The sequence below is a fragment of the Gordionus sp. m RMFG-2023 genome, chromosome 4 (genome assembly GCF_954871325.1).
Source record: "Gordionus sp. m RMFG-2023 chromosome 4, tfGorSpeb1-WG-v2, whole genome shotgun sequence".
Taxonomy (NCBI): domain Eukaryota; kingdom Metazoa; phylum Nematomorpha; class Gordioida; order Chordodea; family Parachordodidae; genus Gordionus; species Gordionus sp. m RMFG-2023.
The window spans coordinates 33895204-33917660 of NC_088778.1; the positions used below are offsets into that span (position 1 = coordinate 33895204).

Sequence of the window (22457 nt, forward strand, 5' to 3'; positions counted from 1 at the left end):
TTAACAACACTAGAAATTAAAGTGGTCATTTCATTAGTTAATCAATGGAGGCTTGAACACAAAACATTAAACTTAATTTAAAATATATTAACATAGTATTCTGGGTTATCAAAAAAAGATGCTGTTTTAAAGGGCGAATACTATTATGAGATGCATTATAATCTCGAGAGAACTGATTATTATTACTTCATTTTTTTTAATCGAGAAATTTTGTGTTTTGAAGAATATAATTACAAATTAATTATAGGTTATCACAATCAGTATCGATATTCTTAACTTGAAAATTAAAAAAATATTTTATATATTGGGAATTCCTGATCCTTCCTCTTCCCACTTGTAGTTACTTCGATGAATCTTTCAATCTTTTTCCTTTACACAAATTCTACAGTAATTTTCGTGTGTTTAAGTTATCCTTATCCTAATTATATGCTTATATAAAAAAAATTACAATAGAAATAATTCATAAGATCTACTAAAGATGGTCAACAGACTGGGTTATAAATATATTTTTTTAAAACTTAGTAAATGTACTTAAAGGCAAGATTTGTCATTGTAGGATGCTCATAAAAAAAAGGTTAAATTAGAATTTTATTTTGTTAAAATATTTTTAGATGGACAAAAATAATAAAAATTTATTTTAGAAAGTTTTAAGCATAAAAACCTCCGTGTAATTCTCTTCTGACATCTCTAAAGATAAAAAAAATATTATGGCACAATCTTCAACAACATGCAACCAGAAACATGATTTATAAATTGTGTAATTTCTATTAATTAAAAAGATAAAGGGTTCTCTTACATAAAATAAAATGCATGCAACCTTGCATAAAATAGGAAGCTCATATATCTAATAATTACCGAGTTCCATAGCCAAAAAGCCTAATGCAGCATAAAACACTTCGATTTTATAGCTTAGATAAAGTAAACCTAATATTACACTGTGGTAAATTGTTACGATTAGAATATTTCCATCTGACATGCTATCACTATACTTATCTCTCTAAACACTATTGATAAAAGTATTTTTTTATCAATAATTATTTATTTCTTTTTACGATTGTAATATTTAAATGACCTGAGAGATTTGCCTTCATATATTTTTCAGGGGTACCGCAGGTTAAACAGAAGACGCCTATGGATATGGAATAATAAAAAAAAATTTTTAGGAGTAGCAGTGAAATCTATGTGACCACGAAAAATGTGCAGATAAATAAAAGATCTAATTTTTTTAAAAAATAGTGAGATTTTAGTAATAAAATACCTATAAAAAACAATGTTCCTAAATATAACATTTTTTGTTTGTATACATGCCTTTTCATATAATATTGGTGGATTAAAGTAAAAATTTGTTAAAGTCACATATTTAAAAAATATTACTTGATGCATTAACACTGTGTGAAATGTCAATTAAATGTCTAATATCCTGTGGTATTAATTGATTTGTAAATCTTTTGTTATAATTATGTCCGATACTGTAGCATACTTGTCACTTAAAACTAGAAACATATGTGTATCAATTAATCCTTAATGTTATTTTCAGTTCTTTTATAAGTTGTAGTGTTTACATGACCTGAAGATGAGTGAGATTCGTTTTCATATATTTTTAAAAAGTTACAGGGGGCTCAATGCTCCTAAGGGCATAGTTTAAAAAAAATGTTTTATAGGTGTTAGGTCTAAATCTAAGTATGATCCCTCTAATTTTTTTGAAAATATTGATAGATTTAAGTAATTGAACTGCTATCATGTGTATTTAACACATTTTCAAATATATTTTTATAGTGTCAATGTGTTTTTCCTTAAAACTTTAAATTAATATATTGGGCAAGATTTTTTATAATCTGATTTTGGAAATGTATTCCAGCTGGTTTAAAATATCTACCCTTTTAATTTTAGACAATTTTGTCATTAATTCTTGAATCATATATAATTTATATATATATATATAAATTTATTGTTCATGAATTTTTATTTTAAAAAATTACAGAGTAGGTTTTTAAAACAGGCAACTATCTTTTGTCATTATTTTTTGTTTCAATCTTAGGTCTAGAATTGGAGTGCTCTGCTCATACAAAAATTTTTGAGTTTGAAGTGGATAATAACTTATCTATTCCCCAAAATATATATAAATAAAAACTAGATTAAAAAATATTAAATTTTGACAAAGTTATAGCTTTGTCAACATTGATTCAATAAGGTTTTCTTATATTGAATTTTAAAGTTTAATGTTGATTTTCTCATTTTAAACATTTGCGCAAGTGGAGCCACTCCAATTCTAGGCTGACACAATATTAAAAAATTATGATAAGACAAATTTCGATTATAAATATTTATGTTTAAAAAAACATCTCCAAAATTAATAAAAAATAAAGATGAAATATGGTGTAAGAGAGGAAGAAAAAGTAGGTCTAGACTTGATTTCTTTGGAGAGAAAAATGCCCTTAATTGAAAAAATAACATGATAAAAATGGGTTAAATTTGAAAAAGTAACATATTGATGTTAACATGTATATAAATTAGAGATCTGCAAAGTTAGGCCCAGCCCACCCAGCCCAAACGGGCTTTGAGCCATGCTCGGGCCTAATTCTATTTAAAATAATCGGGTTCGGGCTGGGCCTAATATTTTTTAAAAAATTCGAGTTGGGTCAGGTCAGACCTTGGAATTTTTTGTAAGTATATCTAAATTTTTCAATTTTATATTGAATTTTTTATGTAAAATAAAAATATTTGATTTTATATATTGAAACTAAACGACATATAACATATATCTTTTATTTTGAGTAATTATAAAAATTAATTTATGTTTAAATAAATTCGGGCCGGGCCAGTAAATTTTTTTAAAAAAATTTTTGGGCTGGGCCAGGTTTTAAAAATTAGGCCCAATGCAAATCACTAATATAAATATCTAAAGCCCATGGTTCAGCTGTTTTTCTAGAACTATGTACCATGAATCAAATATTCTTATTCGATAAATATTAACATTTCTTTTTCGATTTAATTTAAAAGTCATGTATAGATGTAGAAATAAAGAAAAATACTTATAAATAATTTGATTAAATAATGAGTAAATATTATTCAATAAGAAATATATTTCCTTTTTTCATAAAAAGATGGGAGGGGGCAGTCTAAATGGACACAAATGTATTGATTCATACAACCTAAACCCACACACAATTATAATTGAGATTGCATCATTCCTCAACCTCAATAAAGGGTATTACAGCTACTAAATATTTGGTAATTACCATATTTTTAGCCAGCTAAGATTATGATATTGACCTCGGAGTTTATCTTAAAAAAGAGAGTATCTCAAATTTGAATGATACTAATATAAATTAAAGCACCTTAATAATAAAGGATTTTTCAAGCAGGCACCTGAAGATTGAGCCAACTATGTGTAAACATAGTAATAAAAAAATATGCATAACCCACCCAATAAAATATTTGATTAGTTGTTATTTTTTAAATAGAACATTAATTAGTTACTTTTCAAAAGTTAATTTTAATATTTTACCATGTTTGGTATTTCCTTAAGAATTATTATATGATTTGGTAAAGTTTTTATTTTACAAAGCCATTTTTGTATCATACAAAATCAAATATTTGTAGTAAATGTATATAATATTCAAAATATCTATAAGGGTATAAAGAGCATGATTTTGTAACACAATTAATTTATAATAATATTTAGGTTTGTGTGACTTCCTTTTTAAGATATGTATCAAAATTTTCAAGTAGATCTAAATTTATAAATAAGATTAAACTAAAATAACAAAAAATTACCTGGAATTTCCTCAGCACCAGTTGATTCAATCTTTTTGGTTGCTAAATTATAATATGGAAAAATACTATTTAGAATAATTACGTTTATCTGAACTATCCCCTTTTTCATTATTTTGAGATTTCTGTTTTTGCTCATTTAAAGGTAGAAGAAAACCAGTACCAATATGACTCAAAATATTTGGCATAAGCTCAGTGAAATCTAAAATTAAATATAATAAAGACTACATATAATTAAAATCACTTTTTGTCTCCCCATGCCCAGTTATTGCAAATGTATTGGAAGCCAGAGATGCTTGTACTTTTGGGTTATTAAAATGAATGACTGTACCATCATTTTTTATCATGTTGACCTGATAATATACAAATAAAATAAATTGAAAAAGAACTCAACCTCCTCAATTCCAGGAATAGTATTAACGGCTAATTTTTTTAAAGATGTTTGAAGTTTCTTATCATCTGTGAGGGCAGTCCTATGAATAACTTTCTTTTTTCTACGCGCTGTACCCTTTCATTTAAATAAATCATATTAATATCTCTTTATATTACCTTCCCACCAATCCTAACGGACTCCTGTAGCTTACTTAATTTATCTGAAGGTAGCTTAAGTTTTGTTTCCATTTTAATATGCTCCGAATATTTGGCCTTTTTTGAGCTATTTTGAACAGAAACTCATTTGTAGATCGCAACAATTCAATTAAAATTTCTCGGATTTAATAATTATATTTAAACTATATATTAATTTTAGAGTGTATTATATAAAAGTTAATAATACCACAAGAATATCCTAGTTGAGGAGGAATTAGTTTTTGTATATGGTATTAAATATACTTTATTAATATATTTTATAAAAATATTAAAATTTAGGCGAAAAAGAGGTAAATTTGTGAATCACACCTCATAAGATATTTTTAATTTCTGATTCATCTAATATCGAATAAGGGAGAAAAGTATGATAACCCGTCTTTCTTGAAGGGCAAAATGAAAAATATTTAACTAAGAGTGCAAGAGCTCCCGTTAGTCATCTTTGCTGAGTCCTTAAAAATGACGGGGAATGAAAATTTTCTATTTACTCTTAGGATAGTTGTTACCTGTTATTTGAAAATAATATCCAATTTTTATTCTTTATAACCCCTCCCACCTTCAGATCAGGTCCAATCCATTAAAACTAAGTTTATATGCTATGTATTGAGTCATAATATTTTTAAAGATTTACTTGATACCTATATCAATATTATTTGTTAAAATATTACTGATCATGTATGCCTATTATTTAATATTAAAAAAATTCCCAAGTAAGGCCTAAGGCCATAATAATTTTGAAAAAATTTCTCACACCCCAAACAAAGATCATAATAATTTTGGTAGTTAAGAAATGGAATAAAATATTTAAAAAAATCCTAATGAATTTTAAAATACAGTCAAAATCAGATTTTATGGGCCTTGGTTTATTTGTTTTACGGTCAATGTCTGATCCATAGTTAATAATAAAAATATTCCCAAGCATCCAAGCTAATAATTATCATAATTGGGATTTTGATTTGTAAAATTTGATTTTTGATATAGTCATTATGTATTGCGTTTGGTGAGTCATTTTTATTTTTATAATTTTGTGTTTTAGTTTACGCGTTAACCTTTTATTTTTAGATTTATAAAAGTTGAATATTGTAAAGTCATTATATTATGATTATTATAATTTTTAAAAAATGTATTTTTAAATATAATTTGTTTTCGGCATGATTAGGTGGTTTGTAATTTAAAAAAAATGTATTTTTAACTTGTTAATTTATAATTATTTTTTTAAATTATTATTTGCTTCCCTATAAAAGGAAACAAAATTGTAATATTTCAATTCATTTTTTTAAATTAATTATTTTCTTTTTCTCTTTTATTAAAAAAAATTTTTTTTTGTGACTATAAAATTTAATTCGTTTTGTTTTTCGATTGTAGGCATTTGAATAAAAAAATATATTCTAGAAATATTCTGAAATTGTGCAGTATTCTAGAGGGCACAACATAAAAGTAATAGTTTGAAAAATTTTCCCCACCTAGCTAAATATAATTTATAAAAAAAATTTCCAAGTCCAGCCCGAACCTATTATAAAAAATTTTCTTAAGCCTGGCCAACCGATAATAATTTTGAAATTTTTTTCAACTTTCAATAAAAAAAATATTATAAAATTATTTTCCAAGCCCAGACCCATTATAATTTTTAAAAAAATTACCTGGCCAACAGAAAATAATTTTGAAATTGTTTTTCCATGCCTGGAGCTTCCAATAAAAAAGTTAAATATTGATATATTTAAATTACTTTATTATAATATAGTTTCATATATAAGAAGAATTATATCACAAAATTTAATATAGAAGGGGGGTGACTGGAAGAATGTTTGTCTCAGGGACGAGAACCCGAACCCTGAATCCTCCGAAACCCTCAATGTTTAGCTGAACCCAAACCCTTTTTTAAAATTTAGGGACAGAGTTCAAGCTTTTTTTTTAATTATAAAAATTTATATATTAATTTTAAAAAAAATTTTTGTTCATTTTTTTGTGTAATTATTTTTGTTATATTTAGTAGATTTTAAAATTGTATTGTAGTATTATAATTATGATGAAAAATTATTTATATGGTGATACCAGAGTTGGGCAGGCCCTCCGGAAAAAGAATCTCAGATACAGATTCTTTATAAAAAAATGAATCTTAGATAAAGATACTAGTATCTTTTTTAAAATATCAAAAAGATACAATATAAAAGATACTTGTATCTTTTGCTAGAATTAGAGTATCTTAAATACAAGATACTTCTAAATTTTCATTACCAATTAAATTAGAATAATTTATAAATAGAGTTCTTATTATTTATTTGTGAAAAACATAACACACGCATATAAGAATGAATATTTACAATAATTAATAAAATATTTATCAATGAGTTAATTATTATAATATAATAATAGGCATTTTAATATTAGTTTTTGCCCATTAATAACATAAACACGGAAGGGAGAGTAATATATTTAATGGGAGTTGAAAATTTGCAAATAAATAAAAAAATTAAATCAAATTATTTTTTAAATTAATCAATTTTTCAAATAATTTATCATTAAGTCTTTGTCGTTTTGGCGTATTTAACATTGTGCCAAAACTAAATAACCTCTCAACAGGAGCTGATGAGGGTATGGCTGTATTATATTTTAAAAAAATTTCCTTAATTAAAGTATAAAATTTAAGCATTTCGAGTGTTTTTCGCCGGTCTTTAATATAATGTAAAACCTCAAGCTCAACGTTGTTTGTATTATTGAATTCAACAACGTTTGTATCACTAAAAGAAAAATAATCATCATTTTCTTTATTAGATATTATATCTATTGGTGATACATCCTGAGCTTGATGGTATACTATTTGTGATAGCTCTAATGCTTCGTTTAGTAATATCTTTTGAAAATATTTTTTTTTATCATCAGATTCAATCCATAGATTCTTAAAATATGGATGTGATAATGATGCCAAAAAGGCCTCATTATATTTATTATCATAAGAAAAAAATTTTCCAAATCTTTTCTCCATAGCATTTTGAACAGCTTTTAATAAAGGGAGACAATATTGTAAACTTGAATGTTCAAGTTTACCCAAGTCCCTTTTAATTACAAATAATATGGGCACTAATTCCCCATAAAATGTACTACTCTGCCCTTGTAGTTTGTCTAATGCAATTGCTACTGGGCCTAAAACTTTACAATATTCTTCCATATATACAATATCTATTTCTTTTAAAATAGGACAATCAATTGATTCAAATAATAATTTTAAATTTGATCTATATTTTAGTAATGAAGTGATACTATCATACAAACTGTTCCACCTCGTTACGCATGGAACCTTTAGCTGATAACCACCTGTTATCTCCCTTATCTTTTCAGAAGATTTGGGCCTTCCACATGCATTCCATAATTTTGTACATTTCCCCATTACTCCATAATGAATCCTTCCAAGATTCTTTGCGCTCGATATTGATGAAATAATATCTTTAGTTGCTATTAAGGACAAAGTGTGGCAGGCACACCTGATGTGCCTGGGTAATATTATTTTGTTTATATCATCTAAAGATAAAGATTTTTAAAATATTTTAAAAAATTTGTACTAACCATCATTGATTTCATTAAACTCTAATAGATCATCCTCAAAATCATTGTCAAGAACATTTAATTTCACACCATATTCATTAAATGACTTGACAAAATTGGATGCATTATCTGTGACGGTAGCAATTAGTTTATCAGAAATTCCATACTCTCTATAGACTTCTTCCAATAACTCAGCAATTTTATCAAATGAATGGGTGCCGGGCATTCTTCTACATGCCAAGGCTCTTGATTGCATTTCAAGGGTTTCTCGTGTTATCTTTAAAAATAATTTATTTGAAAAAATTAAATAAGATATTAATATTACCCAGTGAGCTGTTATTCCCATAAAACTATGGGTTTTTGTAGACCACAAATCTGCCGTGGTGCATATATATGATTGAGCTTTTAAAGTACTTTTTAAAGTATGTACATGATTTTCAAAAATTTCCTCTATTCTTCTCTGCAAAGACCTCCTCGAAAAATTTTTAAATGATCCAATGTTACTAAGAATATCTAGAGTAACATATCAATATTTATCTATATATAAATTATCTAACCTTCCATCATTGTAACAAATTCAGGCTGTTCAACTAGCAGCGTCTACATGAGCGGGAGGGGTAGAAACAGTTTGCATCCTAGTTTTTTGAAGGGGTAGGCTGCTTTAATGGGGGTATGATAAATTCTTAGGGGGTTATCTATTTTTCTGTAAAAATTAATACTTTTATTATAGAATTATTATAATACAATTCATCGACCAAATCTATATATTACAAACAATCATACACATTGTTTTCCAAATAAAACTTTCTGCTATTCTTTATAATGTAATTTAAAAGGTTTAGATATTTCAGCAAGCTCATAATGCTTAATAATTAATTCATTGCAAATAATGGATGTTTTAATTGAATTTATTATCTAAAAAATAAATTCTTTATGTTCACAAAATATCGATAGTTGGTAGTAAAGATAGATTAATTTAAGTTATCCTTTATTAATTTTCTGAAAAGAGTATCAATAAATTAAAAAGGTGAAAATAATAATAGAGAGACACCGCCGCCAAAGGCGTCGAGAATTTTTAGGGGGGTAGGCATAGGTTTTTGAAGGGGGTTAGCATCCAGTAAAAATCCTGTCATGTAGACGCTGTCAACTAGGCTCAACAATTTAACAATTTTATTTTGGGTAATTGTAGGTTTTATTTTATTAATTGCATTAAAGGATTGTGATATATTAGGTTGAATCATTTTTTTTGATATTAGAATTTGCTGGTTTTTTCTGTGCTGTTTTAAATATAGCTTGTATTCAGCATATATGCCTAAATGGCATCTCTAATAAAAAAAATATATGTACTAGTTTAGTTTTATTTTATTCATTATCTTTAATAAGTATTTTTCATTACTTGTTTGTGAATTATGATATTTATGTATTTTTTAAATTAGTTTTATTTTCTAACATATTATTCTGTGTTTGTAATATCATATTTAGTTAATTTATCATTTTATAAATATCATTTGAATCTCTTCCAGATTTTTTAAAAATATATCTTGCAAAATCATTACTACTTTATTATAATTATTTTATTAAGAGCCATTTAAAATTATCTAATGTTATATATCAATTGTTGCTTAAATATTTCCTATAATAAGAGAACTTTATGGTAGAATTTAACTTTATTAGTTACTTTTATTTATTTAAAATATAAGTACAATTATATTACAGTATTTATTTACAAAATTTAATCAATATAAAATGTATAAAAGAAAAATTGTTATGAGTAATATAAATGTACACCATTTTACATATTTTATATATATAAGTAATGATTTTGCAAGAAAATTATCTCATCTTATACATCAATTGTTGCTTATATATTTATAATAAGAGAACTTTATGGTAGAATTTAACTTTATTAGTTACTTTTATTTATTTAAAATATAAGTACAATTATTTTACAGTATTTATTTACAAAATTTAATCAATATAAAATGTATAAAAGAAAAAGTTATGAGTAATATAAATGTACACCATTTTACATATTTTATATATATAAGTAATGATTTTGCAAGAAAATTATCTCATCTTATACATCAATTGTTGCTTATATATTTTCTATAATAAGAGAACTTGCTAAAATAATTATATAAATAAAATATATATCCAAAATTATTTTAATTTGATAATCAACATCTTCTATAAAAATCCTTTAAATAACAATTATCTAAGAGGGACTTAAGGAGGTATTATTATGTCAATAATTATATATAATAAAAAATATACCTACCTTAATGTGCTTAACAAAATTTGTTGAGGAATTTGTTGAGCCTTTTAAAAATTTTTTACTTGGGCAAATTTGGCATTCAGCTTGAACCTTGTCCTTTTCCACTAGAATAACTTTAAAAAATTTTCCATCTAGAATTTTAAGATTCGGATTTGATTCAGGAGAACCTATTTCCATAATTTCATCTTCACTAACTTCTTCATGATTGTTATTGTTAATCATTCTACAAATTAAAAAATATTACATATAAAATATATATTCTTTACTTATCTAATTTTGGTGTTGTTATTTTTAATATTTCTATCTTTGTGAACTGTAAAATTTCCAGCTAATTTTGGTTATCGATATATTTAAAATAAGCGGGAAAAAAATAAGGAAAATAATACATGATTCCACGAAGAAAATAAAGTTATATTCTGTGATATGTAAATGTTTTAAACATGAATATTAAAAAGAATCTGTATCTGTATCTTTTGTCAAGAAAATGAAAATGAAAAAGATACAAGATTCTTTTTTAAAATAAAGGATCTTAGATACAGATACTAGTATCTTATTAAAAATGTCAAAAAGATACTGAGTACAAGATACAAAAGGATCTTGTATCTTAGATACAAGTATTCGCGGTACTGCCCAACTCTGGGTGATACTAATTAAAATAAATTTTTTTAAAAAAATGATGTTTAATAAATCATTATTTTTCTTATCTCCGAACCCTGAACCCACCTAAACCTGAGCCTTTGGGTTCAGTGCGAATCCATTTTTTTAGAAGGAGGGTTCTCATCCCTGGTTTGTTTATCCATCGTTAAATCAGTGGTTCGAATCTTGTTGATGTAATAAAAAAATTTTTTTATAAGTTCACTTTTTAAAAAAAATAATAATTTAACGTTGAGATATATAGTCTCCTTCGATTTATTTACATTAAGATGATAGGAAAGTGCCAAAAATAAAATAACATTATTAAGATGATAGGAAAGTTGATATTAAAAATACAAATTAACATTAAGGTTAAACGAAAACGTTCATTTCTTGATTAGGGCTATTATATATATTAGATTATATTAGTGTTTAACATATTCGAGTACTATAGATATATTCTATGTTAAATATTAATAACTACATGTATCTAGACCGAGAAATTTATGAAAAAGCAAAATATGAAATATATTATAATTATACATAATAGTGTAAAATAAAGTTATAATACTGTGGCGATTTTTAGCCATTCTTGTATTTTCAAATATTTTACTATCTCAATCATGGTACATAATTTTTCTGGAACTAGTCTGGTATAAATATGAAGTCTTCACCTATATGAATTAAAAAAGAATTAAATGTTATAGCTATATGTTTTACTTTATATTAATGTCTAAATATATATTCATTATTTTTCTTATGTCGGTTTTACATCACAAATGAAAGCAGAATCACATTACCAAAAAATATGTTAGAAATAAACCTTATTTTAACAAAGATAGGTGTATAAGATTTGTATTTGATAAATATGAATTCAAATTTAAAATATATTTTATTATATCTTCTATTTTAGCATCCAAAATTGAAGCAAAACATACCTACAAAATCTAATTTAATTTTTAAAAAAATCCATCTTTGTTTGCATACAGAAAGTTGTATAAGATTTTTATTCCTAAGTATGCATATATTTTTCTTATGTCAGATTTGCATCCCAAATGGAAGCAATATCATATCTTTAAAATCTATGTTTCTAAAGAAATAGACCATATTTTCACAAGAGATTGGTGAAAAAGATTTGTATTTGATTTTGATAAATCTTTAATATACTTTCTTATATCTTCTATTTCTTTCCCAAATTGAAGCAAATCATATCTCCAAAATCTCATTAATTTCTAAAAAAATATGCCCCATTTGTTTTCACACAGGTAAGTTGTATATTTTCATTCCTAAGTATGCATTTTGAATATATATAATATTTTCTAATGGTTTCCTGAATTGAGAAGAACCACTTCTACAAGATTAATTTATTTCATTAGAGAAAGGTCATATTTTCTTTCATGAAATACAGTTTATACAGGCTATTATTTAAAATTTTGAGAGAATCCGTTAAAAAACATAACTTTATTTTATTAAAATTTATAAGAATTCATAGCGTTTATATAATCCATTATATTTGAATAATAACTAAAAAAATCTAAAACATAAAAAAAGTATAAAAATAAATAATATAAATCATAAGTTTGTTTGAATATTAATGGAAGAGTATTAGAATGAAATATAAGTTAATTTTGAATAATAAAATATAAAAATATAGGCAGCGTTATCAAAAAAAATAAAAAGAAGTTTTTGAAAAAAATAAAATATAAAAATCAAAGAAAATAAATAAAAATGAAACTAACATTTTTATTCAATAATAATATTATATTTAAAAAATATCTTAATCCATAGTTATCTATCGACCGAATAATGTTTAGCACAAGTTTTATTTTTATATATATTCAAACATGCATACTTTTTAAAACTAATGTTTTATAAGCAATTTTCATGCTTGATAAGGGCTAGTATATTATTCACAATTGGTGTTCTAACATCATTAATATTAAATCTTCTTCAAGTACAAAGAAATATCACTATATTTCCAAAAGGCTCAAATTCAAATTTACTTTACACCGTTTGGTGGGTTCCTCCTTCATGTGGGCTTGTTGCAGGTAATCCAAAATAAGCATAACCTATATATTTTTTTATTTTATAGTCATAGTTGGTTTGTTGTACCCATTTCTTGATGAAATATTTGGCGAAAAATTAATGCACACAAGAGAATGGTCAAGTATAATGAGATGTGTAGCAGTATTTTTTGGAATAAATCATGCTAGTGTGGTAGGATTAATATAATAATTATTATTTAATTTTATATATAACGATTATTAAAATATGATAGTATTATTTATTGAAATAAGGTAAACTGATAGGTAGTTTAGACAATAGATCAATATCCATGCAATATTGAATTATTCACATCATTAATTATTGTATCAAAATTACATTATGTGTTGGGGTTTGTAATTTTTATTGAAAATGTTTATATTTGAAATATATATCAATTTACCATAACCAAAAGATTGGTATTATTTTGAAGATCACTTCTCCCTTTTATTATAATTAAAAACTTATTCATCAATTTTTGTTATTTTATAAAATAATGAAACCTGGATTTTGATTCAAAGAAATTTAAACGTTTAGCTAATAATTCACAAGCCCATTCTCATTTTTTTATTGTTATTTAACCCTGTATTGCATGTACTATGTTAGAATAATTTTTTTTTTGGCAAACTAGATTTTTTATTTCTCTTGATACTATTGATAATCTCATGGCTCACTTTTTTAAAAAAAATTCTAAATTTCTTAGAAGATGAACGGTATGTGGATTTAAATACACATTATGCAATTAAGGATACAAATTTCAATTTTTCCACAATAATTTTTATTGTACTCTAAATTATAAATATATAAAATTTTATTTAAATACAACAAATATTAAATGTTTAAACATTTTAATTTTCATGAAAATCTATAAAACAATTATTTGTGGGCGTAAAACATAAATATACACCACATTTTTTGCAAGATACTTTTGTTATAAATAAGCATCCTGGCATTTTACATCTACCCTTCTTATCATTATATTTTGGCCAATGAGCCGTGAGGTCTTTCCTAACCTCCTCAAGTGGTAAATATTGGGCTGGTCCTTTTTTACATTTTTCCCGATAACCAGTTTGAACTAATTTTCGTTTTGGTATATTGTTTGAAGTGCATTTGCCATATTTGCAAAGGACTTCCGCCACTGAAATTTTGAAATTGTACAAACTTAATCGATCCTTGTGTGCTATTGATATACTATTACAATCAGGTTTATATAGCAACCATAAATTTATAAGTAACATGTCAAACATATGAAATAAAATTCTATGGTACCATTTTCTTGATTTCGTATGAATTCTATATAAGGAAAGTAAATCAGTGAAGTGGCACAACAATTGTGCTGTGACTTTATTAAGCACTTTTGTAGGTGCACATCCTCTAATAGCTGTGAAAGATATGATAGGAAAAAAAAGAAAAAATCATGATAAAATGTCCAAATATTGTTAAGATTTATAATAAATCAATGGGAGAAACGAAATGTGAGCCATGAGATTATCAATAGTATCGAGAGAAATAAAAAATCTAGTTTGCCAAAAAAATTTTTATTCTAACATAGTACATGCAATACAGGGTTAAATAACAAAAATAGATAACGAGTCGTTTCGTTAGACAATCAATTTAGGCCTGGATGTTCCTTTCCTAAACCAATATACTTGCATTAAATGCTATCAATTGGCAGATGCGTATGGGAGACACACTCTCCACTTAAATTTATATCAAAAATCAGCCAACATGATAAAATAAATTCAATAATAGCTACTCTTTGAACTAAAGCCAATTTTTCTTGTATTTTAGAACTGACATCTTTTTTAGATAAAAAACGCCCAGATGGCACAACAATCATACCGTTTTTAATGGGAAAGCCTTTAATGAGGGATTTTACTTGCATTGATCCCATGGCCCTATCTGATAATTTGCACGATCCCCTTAACTGAATCTCTAAAAAATCAAAATTACTCGCACCTAATGTGTGAACCACTTTGTTCCCATAGTAGCTACATCAACCTGCTCTTTTGGACAAGTGGCATTAAATCTCTACAAAATAATATCCAAATCAATCAAAAAATCATACCTTTCTCCATTTTATAAACTCAAGTAGAAAATTGCCTTCTCTTTAATTAGATCTAACTACCAAATATTTAAAACATCCTGACCCAACCTGGCCACCTGATTTTTTGTTTTTTAAAAAAAATTTTTTCTTTTAATAAATTATTTTCTTTTTTTTAAATAAATTTTTCTCATGCTTTGTATTAATTTTTTTTTAAACTTTGATATATTTTACTATTTTTTTATTTAATAATATTTTATCATATTTGTATAAGTATTTTAATAAAAATCAATAGAATTACAAATATATATAATAAAAAATAATATTAAATTATACATAATTATCACATAAATTGAAAAAAATATTAACCCTTTTGCTTGAACAAAATTTTTTTCATCCGTAAAACTTATTTAAATATAGACACATTATTGTTTTGTCATCATTGGAATAATTCATATGTTAAAAAAAGATACAATATAGAATGATAAGGAATATAATAATTAAACATAGAGATATTTTATGCATTCAAATCCGGAATAACAATTTGTGCAGCTCTTGCATATTTGCCTACTAGCCTCTGATGGTCAATGCCCTTCTTTTTTTATCAAATCTTATAGGTGAAACTATTCAATTTCCTCTTCTAGGTTATTCCATGTCAAACTGATCAAAGAAACATGATTCTCGGCCTACCTCTTTCAATTTTGATTAAAATCTGTATATAAACTTGTCACAATTGAGATGTTTGACATTGGAAATCAGAACCTAAAAAAATAAAATAAAAAAATATATATACTTAAATATTAAAATATGCTAATAAATCTTTATTCAATAATTAACTATAATCAAATACAAAGTGAACAACAAAAAAAGAAAAATAAAATTAATATAAAAGTAAAAAATTCAAATTCAAAAATTAATTATTTTTCGCATCATAATTTCTCCATTATATATTCTTTTTCTTTAATCCTCATTTACATAGTCTCAATTTGCATCGAGATTTATTTCTTTTTTCTTATGTAGATTTGAATATCTTCTGGCTTCGTAATTTTGTTTAAAAGTAATTTGCCTAACTTTCGTTTTTCTTAATCTAGTAAATTTGAATATTACCAAAATTACAACAAACTGAGATTCTTGTAATCTATACCTGGGGAATTTTTTTTATCATTTATAACTTCTATATACTTTTACAGTCATAGCATGAAAAAATTGCTTTTTATTGCCAGTGTTTATATTCATTAATTTAATGATTGATTAAAAATCACGTGAATTTATATAATAAATCTAGCATTAAAATAAAGAATATACTTTTTATCCTCAAATAAGTAGTAAAATAATGGATCAAAGTATTGAAAAAGACCTGATTATTTCAATGATGCAGCTATTATCCTTTGGAAGTCCCGAATTAAGGTTTACCACCTTCAACCGGAAACAAATAGTTAGAAGGATTGGGGGCAGGCCTATAACTGCAACTTTATTCATTAACAATTTTCTAACCTTATTATCACATATCAAGCCTTCCTTTGAAACGCATTCATCTTTACTAATTATCGGTAAGGTTTCCTTGAAATTATCTCTTCGCGTTATATCGATACCTTAAATAATTATTCGTTGAAAAGATCTGATACGATAATTTGAACTATTAAACGCCTATTTTATTGAATAAATGATAGAATGTGATACAAAAAAAGAGACTTAAAATAGGGTTTTCATACTTGAGTCATTTACCAGTCTTTGAAATTGCTAATCATTCAGCATAATCTTACAAAAAAAAGGATAAGATAATGTATTAAAGAAATTGCATAATAAAGCAGCCATTTTTCAACCGCTGCCCTTGAAATATTATTAGAGTTTAGATTTATACTTCCAAACGATTTTTTAAAATATATTACAAAATTTTCTTTCAACGAGGATTTGTATCGTCTGTTTTTTTTTTGAAACGACATTTAAAAACGATTTCATTATTAAGTAAGTTCGATTTATATTTTAATTTTAACTCCCATTTAAATTTAATTTATTTTTCAATTAAACAAATCTTTCTATCCATTGTTTTCTAGGAAATTATTTACGATCAAATCACGAATGCCATTTTAGTTCAAAGAATAGAAAGAAGGAATGAAAGAAAGAGAATAGAAAAGAACTTAAAATCGGAAAAATATATTTTTTTTTGTTCACCAATAATTTAAGTATTACTTACATTACATTACATTAAACAAATTATTTATATAATGTTATTACGACGAAAGGAAAGAATGAAAAATAAAAGTAGAAAGTGTTAGATTTTAATTTAAAAAAACTCGAGGTCATTTTTTATCAAATAATTAGTTTGTCATTTTTTTTTACATAATAAATGGTTGCATTTTAGAATGAAAAAAAAACTCATTAATTATTTATTAAAGTAAGGAAAACTGACATTCGGAAGATTCATTCATTCATGCCTTCTCTTTTTTTTTCTAGCTATTTAAATATGCTTCCATTTTGAATTTTTTCTTTGACCAATTATTTAAATACTATATCTGTCCAATTAATAATTATTTATATAATCGATAAAATGAAATATTATGATTCAAAAATTGGTAATTATTGGAATTTTGAAACCTAATTAATCAAAGATTTCACGTTAAAAAAAATATTTTTCTTGAAACTTCCTTTTTTTTTATCTAGTGGATATTTATATTATAACTCTCCTCTCCCCCTTCCCTTCCCGCCATCGAGCAAATCTTTGATATATAGCGTTATTCCATAATCGTCAAAAAAAATTTTTTTTAGAAAATTGATTTCGCCAACAACATGCAATTTTCCCTGACATTAGCCGCTCTTTCGGTAGGACTTTGGTGGCTTTTTGACAGGTCCAGGATCGGTTTTTTATTGGGACTCGTGATAGCTTTCATAACTACGCTCATCTGTCAGCTGTTGGTGTACAACGGGATATACGAGTAAATAACGAGCGTCAAGATAATCACCGCTAATTTTAATAAAATGGTTTCATTGGCTGAAATACTTGTAATTTTACCGGGTAGCGGGCTTTCATGCCTAAAAAAATGTCCAGACGGACCGAATGTTATGGAGGACTGAACTTTTGACCAATAATTCATAGTTTTTTTTTGAATTATTTACACCCTCCCCCTCCCTCCCTCACCCAAATAAATGAATGAATTTATGCCTTTTATGTTATACAGGTACACAGAACCCGATTTCATATACGTTCGTTCCTGGTTACCCTGCATATTCTTTTCGGGTGCGGTCACCATCGGTAACATCGGTAGACAACTGGCCATGGTTTTATTTAAAATAAATATTTTTCGATACACTATGTTATCGCTCTTTTAAAAACACTTAAATTAAATATCCCCCTTTTCTTGATATATATTATTTTATTGTAAAACTTTGTCAAATTTTCATAGTGTCGTTTAAACAGCTCGCTAACTCAATATTTTAAGCCAGAAAAATATTGTTGGCGCCTCGAAAATTTCGATGATACATGTCTAGACCTTTGTTCCTTTTATGAGCAAAATCTTCAGGCTTGCGTAATAGTTTTCTGGAATAAAATATTGTATTTCCCCGTTTTTTAAAAAATCGGCTCAAAACGAACAGTTTAACAACGCTAAATTATTTTCATCTTTAGTTCTTGTTCCTCGATTTCCCTTATATCGAAGAAAAGAAAATGAGATAACAGGCCCTGAAAAAATTTGCCTAGTTAAATCGTTATTTCGGCTCCTCATATCATTTTTCAGTAAAATATATTCAGTACACAACAAATTTATCTATTTTTGTATCTTACACACTTTAGAGATAGTTCAGTTAGTTTATCATATGTTTTTTTTTATACGTTTTAATGTCGAAAAACGATATTTTTTTCCACCAGGAAATTTAAAAAAAATGTATTCTTAAAGCTCTTTGCAAACAAATATAACCACGGGATTTAATTTTTTGATGATTAGGTTGCTATAACAAGCTTGAGGTGAAATGGCAGATTTAACGTATCTTTACGAACTATAACGGAAATAATGATCTTATTCTTTGAAGAGATGGAAGGAAAAAAATTAAGATGGCGACAATTTTCTTTCAGTTTGGTCAATAGATTTTAGCAAAGAGTACGGATTTAAAACTTTAAGAGTCATTTTCTAAGTTAGCTTGAACAAAAACACATATGGAGCCACACAATATTATATTCTAATTTTTAGTGAATAATCAATATTTAGATGTTAGTGTAAACTTTGTTTTCAAGTTAATATATTTAAAAAAATATATATTTTTTTTCTATGAAGAGTTAAAATATGGACTTTTGACTCCACAAAATAATAGTTGAACCTTAAAAAGTTTATAAAATAAAAATACGTAAAATTTTGCAGAAACATAGTTTAGAATAAAATAGGAGTGCTACTTGAAGAAACAGGTCATTAAACATCTTCCTTTTTGTCAACAATTTTATAATCTTTGCAGGTTATCATGCTCAGCTAGACCACTCAATAGTTAAATGACATAAGGTTAAAATCGGGAGTTGAACCAGAATCTCGACGAGCCGGACCATAATAGCCCGGTTTCCCGAGCCCGGTCAGAAATATTCTGTAATTATTTGAGCTTCTGACAGACCGAATTCGCAGAGCTCTAGAATGTTCTCTATGATGGCATGCGAGAAAATAAATTTAAGATGATCGTTTTCTAAAAATTGAATTAGGGTAGAATTATAATAATACTGTTACACTAGATCTGGTTATCTAACACTTGGTAAAATTTAAGAAAGGGAAACTCATCTTAAAATTTGCAGGAATCTGAACCTGAACACTTTTGCTATACTATATATATATATATGTAAAACGTTCAACTTTTTTCTGGCATCAGGAACCAAGAAGCGTCTTTTGAAAATATTAAATAATATTTCCTAGTGAAGCCAATTCCAAATTCTGTTTATTATTTTTTAGAATTGATTATTCTAATTTTTTTTTTTACTCTTGTAATTATATTTAGTGCGATTCCGAAGAGTATGACAAAGATGGCGACGATTAAGATCGGGAAGGAAAAAAAAATGAATGAATATTATTAATTTTTTTTTTTGATAGATATAAATAAATTATATATTTTTTTTTTACAAATTTAGATACATAGTATATTATAAATAATTCAAAAAAAATTGGAAGAATTTATTATTTAAATTTATAAATCCATGATATTTTAGTTTATTTTTTTGTTGTGATTATAGTTTAAAAAAAAATATAAATTAATATATGATATACCAAATTAAACATTATAATCATTTATATATATATATATTATTTTTTTTAAAATTAAGTATTGTGACATTAATGCATTTGTCCCATCATTTATTTATAAATATTAAAATAATTTTTTTTTTGACGTTGTGGAACTAAAATTAAATACCGCGCAACACAATATTATATCTAATAAATTTGTGATTATTAGGAATACATTTCATTCATGTAGTGGTTTTTCTTTAAGCTAATTTACTTTATAAGTTTGAATGTTTCGGAGTTCTGCAATTTTGGAGAAAAAAAAAATGAAATAGCAAATGGGGATAGATGATAGTAATTATTATTTTTTTTTTATGTCTAGAGCTTGTCCAATGGCATCAATTTATTTTTTGTAATCACATGTAAAATGCAAAACTAGTCAGATGTATCAGACGCCATTGAATGACATTTCGTCGAAATGCTTTTCGCATAACTTCAATCTAATTTTATTTGTGTTAATCCTGAAATTTATTGGTATAATAAACTCCTATAAATTTGTGTTTAATTAAATATAACATAATTTAAAAAAAAGAATGATTGTGTTCCTAAAAAGGAACAATAATCAAATTATATTTATTTTATGAGATAAATTTTTTTTTTTAAAAAACGAACATGTTAGGTGCAAACAATCCATTGATAGAAGTTGCAATTGAGGAGAATATAAAATTCTCAAAGCTTTTTATATTTATTAATTTTTTTGGTCTCTGCTATGGCAAGCATGCTTCTCTTAATATTAGTTGAGATGGTTAAGCAATACCCATGGCCCTAGAGGATAGTTGCCAAATCGTAATGTCTTTAGCCATTATAAGTTGACAGATCGCAAGTCCGAGTTTTTAAAAGACGTTTGATTTGAAAGGGCCGTTTCCTTTCTGCCGATCTTGGCTTTTGGGGCAGTTTAGTCTATGTTATGTTTTCCCTTAATGCTTACTAAGAAGTTACAATTCATGCAAATGTGAGGTTAAACGAGGTCGCACCCTAGTCCTTAACCTAAGGTTACTCCGATGGTTAATAGATTCCCCAAGTTTTCACTCGGCTGGTCCAACTATTGTTCACAACCGATTTTATATTCGTTTTGAAGAATTGGAGATTAAGAAGATAAATTAAGAGATTTCGATATTACGGGACTATTGTAGGAAAATCTGTTTCGAGAGAAAAATCCCTCACTACATTTTTTCCAGGTAATTGGGCTAATTTTCGGTTATGCGTGGATAAATGGGTAATGATATATATATAGCGTTGAATGAACGTTATTGATTTTTTATGCGTTTTATTAAAAATATTAGAAATCGTTGATTTTATCTTTAATTCGATACTTTCGAGTAGCGCCTATGACCAAGTCGCAGTGAGTGTAACACAATCTGATAGTTTTGGGTTCGAATCCAGCAAGGATCATCCTCATTTCTAAAGACAGGTAGACTTCCGTTCTTGAGGAGATGATATATAGAAGATCGGATCATCATCTGATCCCTTATATATAATAAAAAATAATGGGTTTGAAGGAATTTTTAATAAATTTTGTGTGTTCTTTTGCAAGTGTAGTAACGTCACATATCATTACCATAGATAAATTTAGGTTTAAAATTTTTTATAAAAATATTTTAATATAAATTAAAACGATGAGGTAAAAAGATGCAATATTTTAGGAATATATAAGCATTTTAAAATTATTTGTAATTTTTAAATAAGGGTTCTGATGGACTGGTATTTTTGATTGAGGTCGACAATTTCTGGTAGATTGTTATCAGAGAATCAAATTAATTAATCCTAAATTTTTAGACCTGGCAGAAAATTAAAACTTATATTTTAGGTCGAAGACCACAGATAGTTACATCCTCAAGATTACCAGATATTTAGGTTTAAAGCGAACTAGTGGATACCCTTGTTGAATGTTTTCGGCGGAGACTATATAACATGTGAGCTGTATATACCATGGTACATTTCTAGGAATTTTGAATAATCAGGAAATTAATAGCAATTTAAGAAATGTTAACGAAATATACTATTGAAGTCATTTTAAATCTAGCTTAATTATAGCAAAGTTAGGAGGATTATGGATATACTATATACGGATGTCATGTGAGACTATTTCGCATCCACTCTTAATTCCGAATCCTAATTGATATGTACTTAGCATACGATAGGTCGTATATCATAACTGGGTTTTTATAGAGGTAATAAGGTTAGTACCAGATTTGTGAATGCACAAATCAACTTTGAAGAAATATTTTAGTTATAAGATTGGAAGATTATTTAAGAGCATTCAAAAATATAAAAATCATTTTTGATATCTAATAATATTTAAGTATATTCCTACTTT

At 26.0% G+C, this 22457-nt stretch overlaps 2 protein-coding genes across 2 annotated transcripts; one reads left to right on the forward strand and one right to left on the reverse strand.

Moving 5' to 3' along the window:
• Window positions 1-3564: 3564 nt before the first annotated feature.
• On the reverse strand, window positions 3565-4484 carry LOC135928052 (transcription factor BTF3 homolog 4-like). Its single transcript, XM_065464380.1, has 6 exons — window positions 4324-4484; window positions 4169-4282; window positions 4019-4127; window positions 3860-3976; window positions 3778-3819; window positions 3565-3734 (listed from the first exon to the last, which is right to left on the reverse strand). The coding sequence occupies exons 1-6, from the start codon at window positions 4393-4395 to the stop codon at window positions 3682-3684; spliced, it is 507 nt and encodes a 168-aa protein (XP_065320452.1). The 5' UTR covers window positions 4396-4484; the 3' UTR covers window positions 3565-3681.
• An 8155-nt stretch (window positions 4485-12639) lies between these two features.
• LOC135927863 (insulin-induced gene 1 protein-like) lies at window positions 12640-20011 on the forward strand. The gene is made up of 5 exons (XM_065464089.1): window positions 12640-12855; window positions 12900-13024; window positions 17661-17827; window positions 18071-18170; window positions 19860-20011. Exons 1-5 carry the CDS (start codon window positions 12672-12674, stop codon window positions 19896-19898), a joined length of 615 nt encoding a protein of 204 aa, XP_065320161.1. The 5' UTR covers window positions 12640-12671; the 3' UTR covers window positions 19899-20011.
• Window positions 20012-22457: the final 2446 nt, after the last annotated feature.